General features: G+C 32.8%; 1 protein-coding gene across 3 annotated transcripts; it reads right to left on the bottom strand.

Annotated features, from left to right (window-relative positions):
• Positions 1-550: 550 nt before the first annotated feature.
• On the bottom strand, positions 551-18,477 carry LOC112776135 (glycine--tRNA ligase, chloroplastic/mitochondrial 2). Of its 3 annotated transcripts, none has more exons than XM_025820158.2 (36): positions 18,146-18,477; positions 17,934-17,984; positions 17,461-17,528; positions 17,002-17,083; positions 16,830-16,893; positions 16,659-16,714; positions 16,464-16,541; positions 16,125-16,199; positions 15,967-16,037; positions 15,024-15,140; positions 14,806-14,907; positions 12,871-12,997; positions 11,723-11,806; positions 11,461-11,547; positions 10,349-10,450; positions 10,206-10,269; positions 9,473-9,528; positions 8,667-8,738; positions 8,070-8,152; positions 7,576-7,624; positions 7,118-7,180; positions 6,922-7,011; positions 6,756-6,842; positions 6,124-6,195; positions 5,985-6,043; positions 5,353-5,446; positions 4,908-5,126; positions 4,708-4,802; positions 4,094-4,184; positions 3,834-3,938; positions 3,672-3,710; positions 3,150-3,239; positions 2,389-2,490; positions 1,532-1,613; positions 1,229-1,314; positions 551-856 (listed from the first exon to the last, which is right to left on the bottom strand). In XM_025820158.2, exons 1-36 carry the CDS (start codon positions 18,389-18,391, stop codon positions 758-760), a joined length of 3,207 nt encoding a protein of 1,068 aa, XP_025675943.1. In that variant the 5' UTR covers positions 18,392-18,477; the 3' UTR covers positions 551-757. The 3 variants fall into 3 exon arrangements, with proteins under 3 accessions (XP_025675943.1, XP_072083570.1, XP_072083571.1); XM_072227469.1 differs by having other exon boundaries at positions 17,444-17,528; positions 18,146-18,453; XM_072227470.1 differs by having other exon boundaries at positions 17,193-17,528; positions 18,146-18,443.
• Positions 18,478-19,545: the final 1,068 nt, after the last annotated feature.

Below are 19,545 nucleotides of genomic sequence, written 5' to 3'. Positions count from 1 at the left end.
CAAGAAGAAATCAGCAGCGACGACGACAACATTAAAAAAGACAGTGGTGGCAGCAACGACGACGATGACACGATGACAGTAATGGCAGCGACAACGACATTAAAGAAGAAGAAAAAGAAGAAGCAACAACGCGAATAATTTTTATTTTTAACAACTTAGCTACTCAAAAGACTTGAACACCTAATATTTTTATAAAAATAATATAATAAGTTAATCATTTTGAAATTTAATTCAAATACTATATATTCAATAAACTATGCAAAGAAAATTTAGAGTATGTATTAAATGAGTATATAATTATATTTATCGTACAATAATAAACCACAAAGTAGTTTACCTCTAATTTCCAAAGAATGCCCAAGTAATTGCTTTTCGGGCATATAATTCCATTACTTTAATTCAAAAGTAATTAATTCTCAATTTTTTTTTTCAATTTACCAACACTTATTTTAGAAAAGTCGTTTTAATTTGTATTGTTTAAAAAGTTGTATAAAAAAATTGAGTGGTTATATTTATCCATGAAAAAGAAATACATACGAAATCAAGAATATAAAAAAAGTTTGCGTTTTTTATTTTATTATATGATGATGAATGAAGAATATCCAAAAGGATAATACATATGCTACAACTAATTTACAAACTAGCCCCTATCCTCAAGAATAAAGCCACAAGGTAGCATATACAAACTCGAATGAAACCAAGAAACAAAAACTAATTGGTCTATCCTATGAGGAATAAATATTATGTTTATGGATCCTTAAAATCCTGGAAGAACCGTGAGGTCTGCTATTCCTCTTGGAAGCTCAGAAATTTCTTTTAGCATAGCTAGCCTGTTTTTTCTGATCTTATCATCATCCTGCATTGCAATAAAAAGATTAGAGACTTTTATACCATTCCACAATGAATATAGATATGTTTTTCATTCTCATTCCACATTAAATATTTCTAGGAGTTTATACAACTCAAGTTACAAGAAATATAGAAGGAAACTTTTTAAGTTCAATTATACAATTGTGCTAACCAAAGTTTTGCAAGATTAATTTTGATAGTGTAGTGTAAAACTATTATTATCGATAGTGTATCAAAAATTCAAAATTAAATTAAATTTGTTGTTAATGGTTCGATCGAGTTTTCATGCTGTATAAGAACAACAATAGAGGCATTGTTGAACAACAAATATATGAAAAACAAAAGCCAATCCTCTAATTGAGCAGTAAGATTAACATACCACCATAACAAAGACATTGTTGAAAAAATCCTCAAGCGGCTGTATTAGCTGAGATGAAATCTCAACAAAATCATCAATGTCAAGACCTGTGAAATTAAGACAATATCAATATCATGATAAATAAGCAAATTGAAAAATAAGAAAAAAGTTCCGTGTAGAAAGAATTATATGCACAGAAAAAAAAAAAAAAAAAAGGAGTGCCAAGCAAATACAGAGACAAAAGACAATCCGTAGTCATGAAGATTGAAAGGTAGCAACATTAAATAAATATCAACAGTATACATAGGAGCTAGAGATATATACCAGGATTAATGCTCTCTTTAACTGACAAAAATGTGCTCCATAAAACTCTCTCTTCATTTGTCTCAAAAGCAGCCTCATCCACCTAAGTTCCCATATTGAGAACATGCCAAAAGTATTAATTGTAAAATAAAAGTCAATCATACATGTGGTCATTAATTAAAGATCAGCTATAGCATAGAAACTAGTTGTCAATTTGGTTTTGGGTAAAACTCATGGTAAAATTTATACACATTTTTTTTGGGTATGTTTTCACTTATAAAATAGATACATGAAATTCAGACCACCATTTTTACCATTTTACCAAACTAACTGTAGGAGGACTAGCTACATGGATCAATAACTGATCCGGCATTGTTATCCTTCTTGTTTTTGTATTCAAAAGAATGAGTATAATTTCTATGCTTCTTGAGGATTACATTTGAGTTAACAATCATATATCCTAACTAAATACACTAGTACGCAACTTTGCTACTGATTTTTAAATTCTTGACGAAAACCACAACAAGAACCAACTAGAACTCCAAGGTTTATGGTTATCATTACCATGTGAATTATTGCCATGATGTATATTATGCCTTGGAATGCGTATAGGCGTTCATTTACTAAATACATCCCCAAATATTGTGGCTTTAATAATGCTATTTATAGCTCCTTCAAAAATTGGGTTTAGGATTTGACTGTTAGAAATAAGCACGTGTTAAGCATGTGTCTTCTCATATTACTGAACAAATCCTAGTTTATATATAGTGTTTATTAATGAAACATTTACTCCATACATCATATAAACTTGATATATGAAAGGGAAGCCCCAACATACAGTTTTGAAACACAATTAACTGAAATAATAAACAAAATACCGTCATATTAAGTTCGCCTTCCTTCCCACGGACAATTCTTGTTGGTCGAGAGTATGCTTCAACCACTTTAGGGAAAAGTGTATCTCTTGATAATTCTTCCATCTAAATCAGTCAATGTAAACCATTAGGACTGCATAAGTTGTTCAAAAGTACTTACTATTTTGCTCCCTAGATTTGTATTAAATTACGCCTTTGGTTTGATATAGGTTCCTACAGTTTTCGACTATTTATGTTGTGATATTTCAGAGATCAAAACCAAAGTAAACTAAACTATCGAGCTAAGCCTAAAATATGTAGCAAATATAAGAACTGACACTTAATTGTAGGAACTAAGAACTAAAGTATGATATTATAAAGACTGAACCTTAAAATAAAATGACTGGGACTGCCAAACCCCACAAAAAGAAAAATTGTAGGGACCAATCTAAATAATTTGCTTCCAGTTGTACAGAAACTAACTTCAATAAACAAATGAACAATGAATATGTGCTTGTTTCTTGTAGTTCAAAAATTATCTTTAGTGTTAGGGAACAATGAAAACAACAACTACTAAGTGTTGTTCACTAAGTGGAGTTGGCTACAAGGAGTGGACAATGCCATAGTGCTCCATCATAGATCATTAGAGAACAAGAAAGAGAGAACTTAAACAACAAACAGGTCAATTCATTAATATTATTGATAGGTACCCTTATATACTAACAAATAATACACCATTACTGTGTCAAAGGAAAAATGCAGTGAAATGAAACAAAGTTGCCTACTTTATATGCTGACTTTGCTGCTAGACTGGGAAATTTTGCCCTCTCAGCAAGGACAGAACGAACAAATTCTGCACTCACTCCCTTGTCAACCTGTTAACAAAATAAAGTATTGTGTTAATGATCTACACATGCCTGACAGTTGTTAAAATTATGTTTGTCTTTATTAACCAATGCTGGTGTAAAGTTAATTATAAAATTGATGTTGTGCTCTCTAAATGTAGTAGTTTTGTGGGGAAAGGACATTATAGTAATGGTTTATTTTTCCTAAGTGTTTCTTATGTTGTGAATGAAAATGCACATTCTAATATTTGACTGATTCTTGTGATTTATGGCATGAAAAGTTTGAGAAGGTAATGTTCGATGGATATAACGTGAATGATTCTGATAAGTGCATTTATAGTAAATTTGATTATGATTCTAATGGTGTTATTTTGTTTGTATGTGGATTATTTGCTTATTCTAGGAACTAAAATAGAGGTGACGAGTGATACTAAATATTTTCTATACAAACATAATACTTACCAGAAACTGCTCTAATCTTCGAGTAACAAACTGATGTACCTATACATAAATCATAATCACCAAACTTTAATGTCATAGAAAGTTGTAAATCAAAATCAAAATAACAATTAATCAAGCAAGTAAAATAGTGAATTAAGTAAGGAGTGAAGGTTTTCGTCATACATCATCTATTACATGCGGATCCACTTTGATGGATTGTGCATCTGCAGCAAGTTGCAGAGCCTCTTTCAAGTTAAGGTTTTTGTTCTTTTCCACCAACAATTGTACCTGAAAGATAGAGTAAATGAATGCAAACATTTAAATTCCAAGGTGTTGAATAAATGCCTTTTAAGTCCTCACCCCCCAAAAAAAAGAAAAGAAAAAGGAAAAAAGGAATTAATGAAAGAAAAAAATTAAGTTGAAAAATAATATTTAATACTTACAAGACCATAGGAGATTCTTCGCAGACCAAATGGGTCATTTGTAGAACTAGGTTGACATCCAGCAGAAAACAAACCTACCAGGCTGTCTAATCTGCAGATAACTATCATGTCATAAACACATTCAAAAGTTCTTTGAGAGAAAGTTCCAAATAAAAGAAAAAGAATGTTAAGGAATTGGGGAAGAAATTTTGCTTTTGCCAATGTCATGAGAAACAAAAGTACTATCAACAGCTAAAAAGCAAAATCCACCATTTGATCACAAGAAGGCAACTAACACTTATTTAAATCAGATACCCTTTTAGTCTTTCCAAACTGAATCTCAACTCCCAATTTTGGAAAGTTTAAGCGTACCATAAGCAAAGCCATAGTAAGTCAGTATCTAAAATCTATTCTATGAAATTGACTATGCCTAATTAATAGATTATATAAACATCTATTTAATAACTAATGTAGCTATAGATTATATATAAAGTTCTACATTTGAGCATTATTCATTAAAATGAACCTATGTTGCTTTATTTCTTCTAGTAGAAATGAGTTCTGTTAGTCTGCTAGATACATTTTCTACAACAAACATGGAAAAGTCCACATCTGCCATTAGTTATAACTTGTACCTATCAGCAATGGCCAAAACTATGCCAGCATCACTCTTAGGTAGCATGTCCCCAGAAAATCTAGGAAGCGTGATCTCAAACAAGGCATCTGCAATCTGCAAAGATAAAGAGTGACAAGGAAAGAAGCAATGTTATGCAAGGAGGTTTTGCAACATGACATCTAAGCTAGCCAAATAATAACCAACTTAAAATTAAACAACCTGCTCCGAATATCCATCTCTAATGGCATAGTGACGCCCCATTATTCCTGAAAGTGAGGTGAATTCAGTGACAACAGCAGTGGCAAGATCAGACATAGCAAGCGAGGCAGCATCCCGGATGATTTGTTGTTTATCTTCACTAATATTCAGGATGCAACTTAGCATAATCACCATGTTTTCTATACGAGTCATCTTATCCAACATGGTTCCAAGCTTCTCCTGTTTCGTTCAATGTTGCGCAAACAAACAAGCTATTAAAGGCTAAGCACTGTGTCTCCAACAACTTACACATATCAGTATTAATCTCTAACTTTTAACCATGTTGTCTTCACGGTATTCACAACCACCTTGTATGAATTTATTTGCGCCTTATTTAAAGAAAAAGGAGGGGGAAGGTATAGTAAATGGCAAGGTTTTTTAGCTATAAGTTTTCTATACAACTCACATGAAACAGAATATCTTTAAGTTGCTTCCGGAATTCAGAGAATTTTTTACGAGTGTCCATCTCATAAAAGAACTTGGCATCTTCATAGCGAGCCCTGAAAATGTGATTTAACATGTTCAGTTAAAGTGGATACCTTATGGAAGAACAAACAAGATATGAGTACATCTACATTTGTGCAAATCTTCAAGTTTTTGTTCTTGAGAGCAAATAATGGAAGCAAAAGATTTCACACTCCCTCCAGTATAGGATCATTAGAAACTGCTTAGAAGATTAATCAGGGTGATCTTCATTGATCAAAATAGAGACAAAAGATGGTTAGAAGTTCAATCCTCCTCATCCCCAATTTTAAAAATATCATATTTCGTCACAAAGTAGATTGGAACTCAGATGGTCCACGCCGCAAGCCTAACAGACTATTGCAGTGTATGAGAAAGATAAACCATTCAAGGGCCTTCACCTTGAAGAAAGTTGGTCCTAGACAGACACAACTAACCAACAACCAACAAATTCTTAATAACTCATCACGGGCACTTGTACCAAAGAAAGGAGGCGGAATATCATACGAACTCCCTTTCAATGAACTGTATGTAAGGTCATTTACAATAGACAATATATAAATGATGGGAGAACACCTGAGGACAGCTTCATTTCCTTTCCTCACAGTAGTCTCATCAATTGCTCCATTTGCAACCTAAAAGAAAACCCAACCCCATTTAAACATATAAAAGCATGCAGTTATACAAGGAGATTGATCTATTGGAAAGAACTTACAGCAATAAAATAAGGCAACAGCTGTCCTTCATCATCACATACAGCAAAATATTTCTGATGCTTTTGCATAACCTGCAGGCATGGCACACAATAGCTAGTCACTGTTTCAACTTTCAATATCGATTAATGATTAGTCTCTCGTTTTTTATAATCAAGATGCATTAAGTATTCCATCCAATCTAGTCTTTCAGCCAGAGACCAAACACAAAAATAATGATTGCCATTTCATCCACAAAAGGATTCTCTTTGTAAACATCATTGCATCTTTTGTACTATTAGAGCCCCGCTTTGCCTAAAGATAAGGTCTAGCAGGTATTGGATAACAAACTTAAAGGGAAAACAAATCTTTCTCTCAAGTGATGAATTGATGGTAAAGGGAAAAATTGTTCATTTTCCCCTAAAACTATATTATTGAATATTGAAGATGGAAACAAACTTAAACAACAAGCAGTTACACATTTAAGCATTACAATCAGATACTATATGTTACATTCAAAATTCAACAAAGAATGCATAAATCACCCTTTGAACTAATTCAGCTAGACATGTCCCTACACATATCATGTGAGACAGAATTATCATTTTAACTAGTTTAAAGAAGAACAGGATATGAATGCCAACGAAGTGCTCACCATGGTCAAAAGTTCTTTTGGAAGGGCCAAGAAGGTTTCTTTAAACTTTCCAAGCACGGGAATAGGTGCCTCAACAAGATTTACAACCTAAATGTAAATGGAAGTAGAAATTCTTAGAAATGCACATATGCAACAATATTGCACAAACAGAAGATAAAAATCCTACCTCATCAAGCAAGCCTGTTGGAATAACAATTTGGCCATTTACACTTTCTGCTAATGCATTAGATTGCTCAACAACCATTTTCTTGCGGTCCTGCCAGTTGCACCGATTTTATTATAAAATATATATATATATATATATATACACACGCGTGCGTGTGTGTGTGCTACATTTATTTTCACAACTTATCTACTCATACCTCAACTGCAACATTGATTCCCGCATGTTTCATTGCAACTGAATAAGATTCTGCACTTTCAACCTGCAGATCAAGTTTAGAATTATTTTTATAAAATAAATTTATTAAGCCACAAAATATTACAAAGATAGAGATCATCAGCAAAAAGGGAAAAATGTTTTCTTGACAAAAAAAAGGAGAGAACAATGGAGAAGAAGAAAACACAAGCACACACAAATATAACCAGAAAAGACATCAAGCTATATTAATGTGAATGTGTTTCTTAGGAATGTACAGATGATGTTCAAAGTACAAAACTATCATTGATATGTATAAAAACCTGATACTGTCGGCACAAAATAAAATGCAAATAAGTAAAACAGTCTATTAATGATATCATTATATCTTTGGGTCTCTTATTGACCAAACAAACTAAATTTGCAGCTGCAAAATAAAAATAGTTCAGCTTCAGAATGCACCTGGAGGATAGCTGAAGAAGTATTGCGAAGACCACGAGATAAGTTTCCACTACATTATACAAAGAAAATAATAAGTATTATTCACCCATCAGATAATTTTAAAAAAAGACGGTGCCAAAGAGAAGTTATTATAATTAGTATTCTTTATGGGCTGGATTTAGAAGGCAAGAATGAATTTTCTTGGTTTTACTCTTTGATCTATTTATGGTTTCTGTTCTGGTTTTACTCTTGGATCTAAAACTAACTTAATCCTAGACATGTCAAATTATAAATTATGGATGAAACTAATAGTGAACAGTCAGTCTTTCAACAGAAGGTTTCAGGTTTGAAACTAATCTCAAGAGACAAGGAAAGAGTGTTACATGTGCAAACTACTGCAAATAACAATCTATTCAAGGGTGCTTACAAAAAAAATGAAAAAGCTGAAACTTACTCCTGAACACATGCATTAGGGGATGGGATAGTAGAGAGAATATCCAAAGAGAATAAATTACCTCAATACCCCAGCAAACATAAATGGGACTACTACATCTCCATGCATAGCCAAAATCCAACGGATAGGCCTACTAAATATCACCTATATATGAAAAGGGACCATGTTAGTTATCCAGTTGCCTCCTTTACTTCAAAATAGGATCACATATAAGCTTTGCAAGTATTTTATAACACCATGGAACAAAGAATGATTGCTTTGTCAAATATTTCCTCTAGGGCTGAATAAATCCAATTACTAGAAGATTCTTATTAAATAAAACTGAGCAACAATGATTCTAGTTGTTTTTCATTGAAACATGTTTTTTCCCCCTTGTTATGGAAAACAATCCAAACATCAAATACGGTTAACTACGCACTCCTGTATCTAGTATAATACTATCATGAACGATGAACAGTATGGAAATTGAATTAATAGCTGCAATAAAGTACAACTATACTTAAATGGCCCTATTGGCCAGCCTGAAGTTGACTCAAAGTATGAGGCCTAATAAAACTATAATACTATTCAATGTTTAGCGTTATACTTTATAAGATATTGTTATCATTTTATTATAACATATCATTCTAATACAGAAAACACTTCAAATCCCACATACCTGAGAATTCCATTTCATCGTCTTTGGAAATGATATTTTAGAAATAGTAGCAGGCAAATCTTCAGACAGAACCTAACAAGAGTATAATTAATAATCAGCAATGACATTTTCTTACAAAGTGTAATAAAGTAATAAACACAAATAAATCATAGATGAATACATGAGCCAGTGGTCTGAACAAATCCTTGTGATCTCAAGGGAATTAGCCTGAAATTTTCCTTTTTTGAGTTTTTCAGTCCTCGCTCATTCTATGAATAAGGATACTTCTTTATAAACCTTATACCAATCTAATCCTCCCCCTAACATCAAGTATTTTATTTAAACTGCAGTACACAATTGTATTAACACTTAACAATAAAGACAAGTTCCCTAATAAACTACACAAGATTATTTCCCCTCACATATGTGTAATGTCTAGTGCTTACTCAGAAATTGTATGACACTTGTTCTTCCCTTGTTCTGATGCATTTCCTTATGGAAATGAGGAAACACGTTTTTTGGTATTTTATGTTGTGTGTCCTGGCTCTGTGGTCCAGATCATAAGGGTTGAATTTCTTGGGCATTTTGCTTCAATTTGTTTGAAAAGTTCAGTTGACTCTAAATCATTTTGAAATTATTTTGTTAAATATGTGTTACTATATGGAATTATATATGTGGTCTAGAATCAAAGCTACCTGTAGGTTTAAGGAAAAAGCCACATAAATATTTGATATATTATATTAACCATGGAACTTGCATCCTCGGAAAAAAAAAACATTAAACAAACATAGACGGCAAGATTTTTTAAAGATAATGAATAGAAAAACCTCTAAAGAATATCTTGAAAGCTCCTTCACACGAGCATAAACATATTCTGTTTTTCCTGCAATGTCAAGAAGCAACAGTAGCATATTAACAGGAAAACTGACTGGAAATTTAAATTGGGAGAGAAAGCATAATCTAATAGCATAAAGTTTCCTTTCCATAAAAGCAGCAAATGATGATGCATCAAGCCAATTAATTTTTCTGCATTATGAACTAGTGGCTATGCAAATGTCTCGTCACGAAACCACTTATCACAAAAACTTAAGACTGTTAAGTAAAAGCACATGAATAGTTATATATCTAACAGCATCCTCATATGCAGCCTTTTTAGGCTTAAAGCGTGAATTACCATAAGTCTATTTTTTGCCTTGTGCTGAAATTCTATCCCGTTTTTTGGAAGAATGGGGGCAACAAGAATCAAACTTGAGACCATTGGTCACAAAAGCTCTGATACTATATCATGTAACCACTTATCCCAAAAGTTTAAGTTAGGAAGAGACACATGAATTTGTTTTTGTTTTTGTATTCTTTTGAAGAAAAAAAAAACATATTGGACCACTACAAAAATGGAAAAAAAAAAAGAGGGGGGGACAGCAGTCCTTGAGGAGCTACAAACAACATAAAGCATCAATCTGAACTACTTACAATTCGTAACAATGTACTGAGTACGACAAAAACACAAAAAAGAAACACAATCAAACCTACAACACAACTGCTTTGTCTTCAGATACTCACCATCAACCTTTCGGTATACCAAGTCCAGTGGAACAGAGTATCTACGGGAAAATCCTTCAATGGCCTGACATGAAATAAAAAAATCAAGGCAGAAGTAGTTGACTGCAATTCATGATTATAAAACTACTCAGACAGAGTAAAACCTTTGTTGGATTTCCTTCATGATCAAACGATTTTGAAACTGGAGGACCTCGAACCTCAACCTCCACTTCTGCTTGTTTTGTGGAAAGATTTTCAATGACAACCTGTGGATTTCAAAACAGGAAACAGACACAATTAATATATGTTTTACTTCAACATTTCTAGGTATGCATTGTGATAACAGCTTATAGAAAATTTCTCATTCTGTGTACTAAATCATAAGTTGGAACTTCTGCAAATTCATTTACATTATATCTACTAGTTAGAGAAAACTGAAGTAACAACTGCAGGAAGGAATTAGGGTATAAACTGATTGGTTTCGTTCAATATTGTGCAAAAAATAAATCAAACTAATTTAATTTAATAATATTGATGATGATGATGATGAATTGATGAGATTGATGATTATAATTATCATAATAATAACAACAACAACAATAATAATAATAATAACAGCAACAATAATAACAATTATAATAAATAATAAAAACAATAACAATAACATCAATGATGACTATGACGACGATGGTAGAGCTGGTTATGAGATGCTTAATAATATTGTTAATAGACTTAGAAAAGAAATTCAAAGTGATTTTATCAATAAAATTTAAGTGAAAAACATTAAAGCTTAGAAATAATTTTAAGAAAATCAGGATCTTATTGAGTATTTGAGCAATCGAGCTGAAATATCATAAACCTAAAACTGTACTATGAATAATTGATTTAGTTGGGTATGACTTCATAAAATGAACCAATTACCCAAACCAACCCAAGTAATTTTTGTTGATATAATTTCAGTTTTCAGGTTTTCCGGATCAAACTGATCCAAGAAAGCATCTAGAAGAAATGAAGGATAACAAGTAAACAATAAAGAGAAGAACGTTGTAATCAAAAGAGAAGAAACTGCAAGGAAGTTTAAAATATCAAGAAGAATAGAAAGCTTCCAATCTCTTCATATGAGAAATGATAGCTCCCACATAATAGTTACAAGCAGAAGATCAAAGATAAGTGAGAAATGCTATCCCTATGGCATGTTTAGGGGGAAATGCAGAAAATAAGAGCTATATCCCAAAATATCTAGAGACAAAAGTTGTACATAAGTTTATTCCCTCACCACTAATCTGCGTGGGGTGCCAAAAACTTGCATGTTGCCATGCTTTAACCTCTGTTTCTCTAGTAATTGCAGCATCAAATCTTTCAGCTACAATAACGAGAGGAATCAATATTTGATGATAATGAAGAACAATTAATTTAATAATAAATAATGACAAAACTGGATGAGAAAAAATATACTTATTAATAAAAGATAAGTTCCACAAACAATAAATTGGAGAAAAGAAAATTCCATGATTTTAATCACATGAAGAAAGTTATACTTGCTTGCTTGCATCTACAACATCTTGAGGGGGCATCTCTTCTGTTCCAATTTCAAGAACAAATGCTCTTGACTGATCATGCACCTGTAACCAAATAAAGCTTGAATTTCATATCTAAATAAAAGAGAAATGCATATGCAATAAGACACTCATTCAATTTTTTTTTGTTTCCTTCTTCTCTAAAACATATGCAGCTTAGAAAACATTATTCAAGCCTGAATAAACCATATAACTCTTAGTACCAACATTTTACTCTAGGGACAAATAGCTCATATTAAGTTTGTCAGTTTGTGTTAGATGGTATTCCTTTATCCAACCTATAAAGGTATTGTCATGCTTTGTTGTATGGTTTTTCCCCTAAAAATGGAATTTCTTCCTCTGTCCCAAAACCAAAAAACATAATGTTAAATAAACAAACAAACAAATTACCTCCAGCAATTAAAACATCAAGCCACATGAAAGTAAAGATTTCATAGCTCTTCCAAACCGTGATACCCATAAATCTTAAGTATTTCTACAGGATATGTATTAGACCCTCAAAATATATCTCAAACACAGAATATGAATCCAGAGCAAGCAAGTTGTGCTAATGGTACAGGGACCAGTTCCTGTTCAAAGTTGAAACTTATGTTTGTCAATAGAGTTAGGGCTAATTTTTAATATCGCTTTACATTGCTTTAATACTCTAGGCGATAACACCATAGCTTTCAATTCTAATTGACACAAACAAATATGCAATTGTCCCTTCAATGGACTACAAAAAGATAAATCATCTACTAATAAGTCATAATCCCTACTATTAGTAAGCTTTTCTGATCCACTAAATCATAGATGCCCTAATGTCAAAAATCCACTCTCCTACAAGCTTAAGATGTCAAATGAAGGCCAAGATTCTAGATCTCTAATCATTAACAAAGAAAAAAAAAGATCATTGAATGCTGAAGATGAAAGTGTAGACAAAAATGATTAATAGAATAATGACGGCATTTCTGATGAAAAATAACTGGCTCAAATACTAATAATTTAAAATTTTTAAGCAAGGAGTGCTTAGATTAGCTTATGGATCTTACATAAAGAAAGTAAATTTTCCATAAATCTTAAACAAAACTAAACATTGAGAAGGGACTCAATTGACCCACTTAACTAACCTTCTCACAAGCAGCCTCAAGAACTTCTTTTGGCAATACAAAATTATCAGGTTCAGAGATGAAACCAAGAGGGAAGCCAAGATTCTCCCTAGTCTTCAACCAAAGTTGTGCACACTGGCGAGCTAAACTGAAGAAAACCAAAATAAAGTAAAACATCACAAAATACTGAAATCAAGACAAAGAAGCATAGCTAAAACTGTACCAATAACATTATGCCATGGACTATTAAATCCTAAAAATATTGAGAAATCCTCAAAGAAACAGAAGCTAGAAGAATAAAAGAAAAACAGGAGACCCTAACTTGATAATCATTTATACTCTATTCATGAGAGTATATATAATTGCAACGAGTGTACCACAACATACGTAACCTGTCCAAGTTTGGATCAATTTATCAGAAAACACACTAAAAGCTATATTACTCTACTAATAATTATCTTAGACCTTATCTTAATGAAGTATAGATAAATTTATTTACATGTGAGGAAAATTTTACATGATGCAACTAGACTAAAGATGTCAAGAACAAAAAGTTCATAACAATTTGCCCACAAAGTGCACAACAGATGCCATAGCTGGTGTACTTGGTAGGAGTGTGACTCTTGCATCTAATGGAAGGCTTTCAGACAAGCAGGTCTTGCGGGATGCAATTCAGCATCTTGCATCTGCCTGGTGCAAGTGTACATAGTGTGTTTTAGATAGATATCTGTTCAGTATCTAAGAAAGTGAGAACCGCACCAGCTAGCTATTAAGAGAGAAGAACCACTCTCTTTAAATAAACATCAGACATTCATACAACTCGATGTAAGACTTTGGGAACCCCATAATACTCATCCCTAACAATGCACCTCCCCTAGAGAGTTGATGTCTATGATGGCTTCACTCTATCAATACTGACCCAGCAGTAGCCACTTGGCTATTGGCCATCAATATTCAGTATTGACCTTAATCCAGCCAATAGGTAGCCCTTTCCATGGTGCCGACAACCTGGCTCTGGAACAATAATTAACCTAACAAAAGTAGAGAACCACATCTTAAAAGCTAGCTATTAAGAGAGAAGAACCAACATCCTTAAATACAACATCAAGTATCTTAGGTAGCGTTTGGAAGAGAGACAGAGACTGAAAAACAAAGACGGAAATAAGTCTCAGTATTGTGTTTGGTGTAAAATGGGAGACAGAGACTAAGATAAAGATGAAACTCTAATTTAATTTGCACAAGGGGTAAAGTTGGAATTAATTAATTGAAATGAGGGTATTTTAGGTATAAAATGTTATTAAAGTTTCAATCTCTGTCTCCAAAAATTTCAGTCCCTTGTGTTCCCACTTTTTGGAGGTACTGAAATACTAAAATTTTAGAAACAGTGACTGAAATTTTAGTACTAGTCTATGGGCCAACAAACATGATACTGAGTTCTAGTCTCTCAGTCTCCGTCCCAGTACCTCAAAACAAACGCTACCTTATACTACTTAATGTGAGACTTCAGGCACCGCATAAAGCCCAAGTCCTTAACAATATCTTTTCTCTTATATGCAGAGAAATCGGATAGCTTTGCTCTTTTAATGTATTTTTTATTCACGTATCCTTCATCCTTTGTGTAATGTCATTCCGTTCATGTTAATAATATTTCTTCTCTCATCTAAAAAATAAAAAAGTTAACACTAAAAGGGAATCATCAATTTACTTTTCCTTTTTTGGATAGAAGAAAGAGAGCTATCAATTGCACAGAAATGAGTATATGACACTCATATTAAAGCTAGGAGTTGAGAACAAATTACTATGTGCCGAAATCTTTCATATGAGACTTGCACTGAACAATATTGTGAAAGATCTCAAGGAGTAATTCTCAACCAAGATTAAATTCTTTCATAGTGATGCAATTAGATATAGATCTCCTTCAAGAATCCAAGTTATATTTCAGGAAACAAGCATTACCTACGCATTCGACCAAAATATCGAGCACGCTCTGTCACCCCAACAAAGCCTCTGGAATCTAATATATTGAAAGCATGAGATGTTTTTAGAAGCTGATCATACCTAGCATGTAGAGATAAAACATACATCAGAAGTAAAGACAGTGAAGAAGCAAACAGAACTCAGAATAATAAGAGCAATAATACAATACACAGTTAAATTAAATAGCATAAACATACGCAGGGATTGCTAAGCCTGAAGAAAGTAATCTACGAGCTTCCTCCTCAAAGAAATCAAAATGTTTTTGAACATGATCAACACTGGCATGCTCCAAGTAATATGCACTCATTTCTTTCCTAGAACAGAAAAACAGAATATCATCACCATTAAGAGATACAGAAGTCTAGATTAACAACACAGAAACTAGATAGCACCAAATGAACAGGTTCAGACTTATAAATTACAGGCAATTTTTTAAAGCATCAATATATACACAAACAAAATTTATGTTGAAATGTATGCAATTTTGTTCGCTGCTTACTTTCTATTTCAGTATCATGTAACTTTTTATCTCTTTGGCATATGCTATTAAACATAAAGACATTTTTATTCCTCTACTGTACAATCAAGGCTATGTTATGCTTCAGTGAAAAATGATATAACTAACTTGAGGAATAATAAGGAGGCAGTGGCATAAAGTTATCTGCGCTGCTCTGGTCTTCCAGTCATACTTAGTGGGCCACTAAGAAATTGGTATTGCACTCCTATGTTGATAGGGGAAGATACCCCTTTTTTTAATTTCCTCCACTGAAATTTCCTATGTACAAAGGACTAGAGGAAGAGAAATCCTCAACGTAGAAAACCAGGAAAAGAAAACTATGAAAAGAAACTCATAAAACTAGTCACTTTAGAAGACCTTTCCAATCCCTCTGCATATCTGAAACTGGTTTCTTGCTTTACAATATTTCACCTTATCTTTTCAACATTCACAGTTTATGTACTCTATTCTCACTGAGCCATGATAATGGTCATTAGAATAGAGTAGTAATAGTCCAAAAGAATAAAGAGATTTAAAAAGAAACAATCTAAATGCAAAATAGATTAAAATAAAATAAACAGTCTTGATGATAACTCAGAAAAATCAGATGCAACTCAAAAGCAAGTAGTCAAAAAGTCAAGTACTCATTCTCCAAGAACAACTCTCCATATGTAATTCCATCGGAATATTTGATCTTCTTGAAATGATCAACTCCCTGTCAAAAAAATTAAGAACCTTTTCTAAAATTATTTAAAAGATGATAGATATTGAGAGAGGAGAAAAAGCAATTTAGTCTACAGACCTGTAGTAACATAATGATACGCTCAAGGCCATACGTGATTTCTACGGAAACAGGTGATAGCGGGAGACTTCCTGCCTGGAGTGAAAGGAGAAATAAGAACAAGAAGGTAAAATTGAAGGGTTTCATTTTTTCAAATGAGTCAACAGCAAAGGTTGCAATCAACATACAATAAGAAAACCATTAATCTTCTTTTTTTTTCTTTTTTCATTCTTTTTATGAAAAATTCCCATGTCAGTTACGCAGGATATATCGTCCTCTAGCTCTTTGATAACTTTTCTTCTCTGGAACAATTTCTTATGTATTAAAAAATAATAATTGTCTCTAGACAACAATGAATACCTGCTGGAAGTAGGTGAATTGCGTAATCTCCATCCCATCCATCCAGATTTCCCAGCCTAAACCCCAAGCACCAAGAACCTACAATACAGTTTCAGTTCACACTCTTTTCACAATACGTCAATATGGAGATGGCAATTTAAATGCCATTCCATAAGCAGAATTAAAATGACTATAGACCAAAAATATATATCTTACCGGACTCTCCCAATTGTCCTCCACAAATCGTATATCATGAGCAGTAACATCAATACCTACAACAAGCATGCGCTCCATTAACCAAATGCTAATAAATTAAAACAACAGCTACTAATCAGAATAATATAATCTATTTCAGTCAACTTGGACGATATTAGGCTCAATTACTACCTAAAGCTGATAGGCTGCGGATAAAAAGGTCCTGTGAATTTCCAGGATCAGGCTTCAATATGACCTGAGATTTGAAAGCAACCAAGAACTCAATGGTAGAAAACAACAAAAATTATTGTTGACACTAATCTACAACTTGAATTCCCGAATGTGATTGACATATAAAGCTCACCTGAAACTGAGTGTGTCTTTGGAGCCTATTTGGGTTTTCTCCATATCGGCTATCATCGGGGCGGATGCTAGGCTCTACATATCTTCCATCATAAAATCAACATTGCCAGAAATTTCAGAAACAAAACCCTCACACTATATAAGATAACCAAAAAAGACATTTTAAAAGAAGAAAAAAGTTACACACTCAACTCAAGTAGGTTTGGAAGCAAAAGCTTTGCAGAGAAAAAGAGACACTTCTAAATTCCAATACAATACCATTGTTCAGCACCAGTATATGCTACAACTTTCGGATACTACAGTGTGAAAATGACATATACACCTCGAATCCCATTGTTTGCAAGAAGAGGATAAATTCAGTTATTTTCAAAAGTAATTTCCTGGAAACAACTTCTATTGAACCAAACTGATATTCAAGTTGATCCACACATCATTGAACTTACATCTAAAGCATACTTACGCAACATTCCATGGTTCTGGACCGAGAACCCTTAAATATGTAAGAGGATTCATAGTCCCAGCTCCAACCTGCACCGTAGCAAAAAAAACACGATGCCAAATTTAAAAAACAAAAAAAATCTAAGAGCACATAAAGAATATTACAACAAAAAATTAAAAGAATCGTGATTTTTACCAACAGAAACAAATAAATCAATATTACAATGTAATCAGTAGTAGAAACAAGACGAGAAGTAAATACAATCCCACAATTGCAAAACATTTTCTTTGCTACAATTGAATTTTTAAAGTTCAAATTTTTTACTGTCTCCTGAGCTCAAGAAGAAGAAGAAGAAGAACAACAACAACAACAGCAATTGAAGAAGAAATAAGAAGAAGAAGAAGAAGAACAACAACAACAACAATTGAAGAAGAAAACAACAACTTAAGTGGATAATAGGAGGGAACAATGGCACCACAACAAGTAAATTTTACCTCTGTGTTGCTGCATTGCATAATGGAGCATCCCACAGAAGCCCAATAGTCCTGAAAACACCAATGAGAGAGAGAGAGAGAGAGAGAGAGAGAGAGAGAGAGAGAGAGGTAAAAAATAACATAAAATAAAAATAAAAAAGGCAATTCAATTCTAGTAAAATTTTGCGGTTATCATAAACCTCAAGAAACAAAAATGGCGGGAAAATTAAGACCTGAAGGCGCTGAATGGCTTGTTGGAAAGTGAGGGTGGGAGCTTGCGGGAGAGTGTTGGGTTGTGCCGAAGAAGAGTGAGGGGAGACGAAAGTGGGAGGAGTGGAGGCGGAGGCGGGGAGGGAGGCGAATTGGCGACGGCGGAGGAGAATCGAGGGGAGGCGTGTGGCGGCGAGTGGTGCACGGCGGAGGAGGGAGGGGCTGGGCCTGAGAAATGAGATGACAAGTGGCAACGCCAAGATAGCCATGGCTGCCGTTGTTGATGGAGCGGAAGACTGTAATCAGTTAGTTTGCTTCGTCTCAGAATCTGGGGATAAGATAGGGTTTAACCCTTGCTTTTTTTTTTTATTAAATAATTATATAAAATTATTTTTTATTTTTTATATAATATATATTATTTTAGATGCAATTGAAATTTAATTTTGGATAGAGTGTTACAAATTACGGATTAATAGTCAAAATCGTTCTTAACTCATTTTTTAAATTAGTCTTTAAAAGATCTTTTTAGTCATATTAGTCCTATAAAACGTAAGTTAAATTGGTCCTTTCGTTAGTTAGATAATGATGTGTCACGTTAAATACCACGTGACATGATGATGTAATAGATTAGTATCACGTGTCACAAGATGATTGGTTGGCGTGTTAAATTAGTGACACTTAGTACGCCACATGTCACTTGACATGTAAAAAAGTTTTTTATAATAAAAATAGTCCCTAAGAATTCAGATACAAGTCACTCTTATTCCTAAAATTTTAGAAATTAATCAAATTAATTCTTATATAAATTTTTTTATTTTTTGTTCATAATATTAAATTTAAAATTTTTTTAATAGTACTAATTTTAATATTATTTTTAGACCTTAATAAACAAAATTCTCTTTACATAAAAAAAATAATTAAATTATTATAAAATTATTTTGTCAATTGTATTTTAAAATTTTACATTTTAAAATTATAATTTTTATAGTAAAATTTTTTTATTTAAACGAGTTTATCAAATTATTGTTAATTATATATTTAAAAATTTAATATTTTAAATTTTACTAAAAAATATAATAGTTATTTTAAACTTTAAATTTTTTAAAATTATAATTTTTATTATTGTGTATCTATTTAAAATATAAAAGTTAAGCAGTTTAATACACGAGGCACAGAACAGTATTCCCCCAATTTAGCATCAATGGTGATGACCACACGTTGCAGCAAAGAACAATGTTCCTTCCGGTGCGCTGAAGCGGAGATTTTTTTCGCACAATTACATTCTCAAAATCAAATTGCTCTCTTTCCTTTTATTTTTGGTGACTGAAAATTAAAAAGTAACAAAAGAAAAGAAACTTAATTTTTTCTTCATCTCACCACCCCCGCCACCCCCCACATCCTCTGATCATCCTCTTCCTTCTCA

This window comes from Arachis hypogaea, chromosome 19 (assembly GCF_003086295.3).
Source record: "Arachis hypogaea cultivar Tifrunner chromosome 19, arahy.Tifrunner.gnm2.J5K5, whole genome shotgun sequence".
NCBI classification, from domain to species: Eukaryota; Viridiplantae; Streptophyta; class Magnoliopsida; order Fabales; family Fabaceae; genus Arachis; species Arachis hypogaea.
Note: the sequence above shows the minus strand (reverse complement) of the source record. Positions and strands in the feature narration are given on the sequence as shown.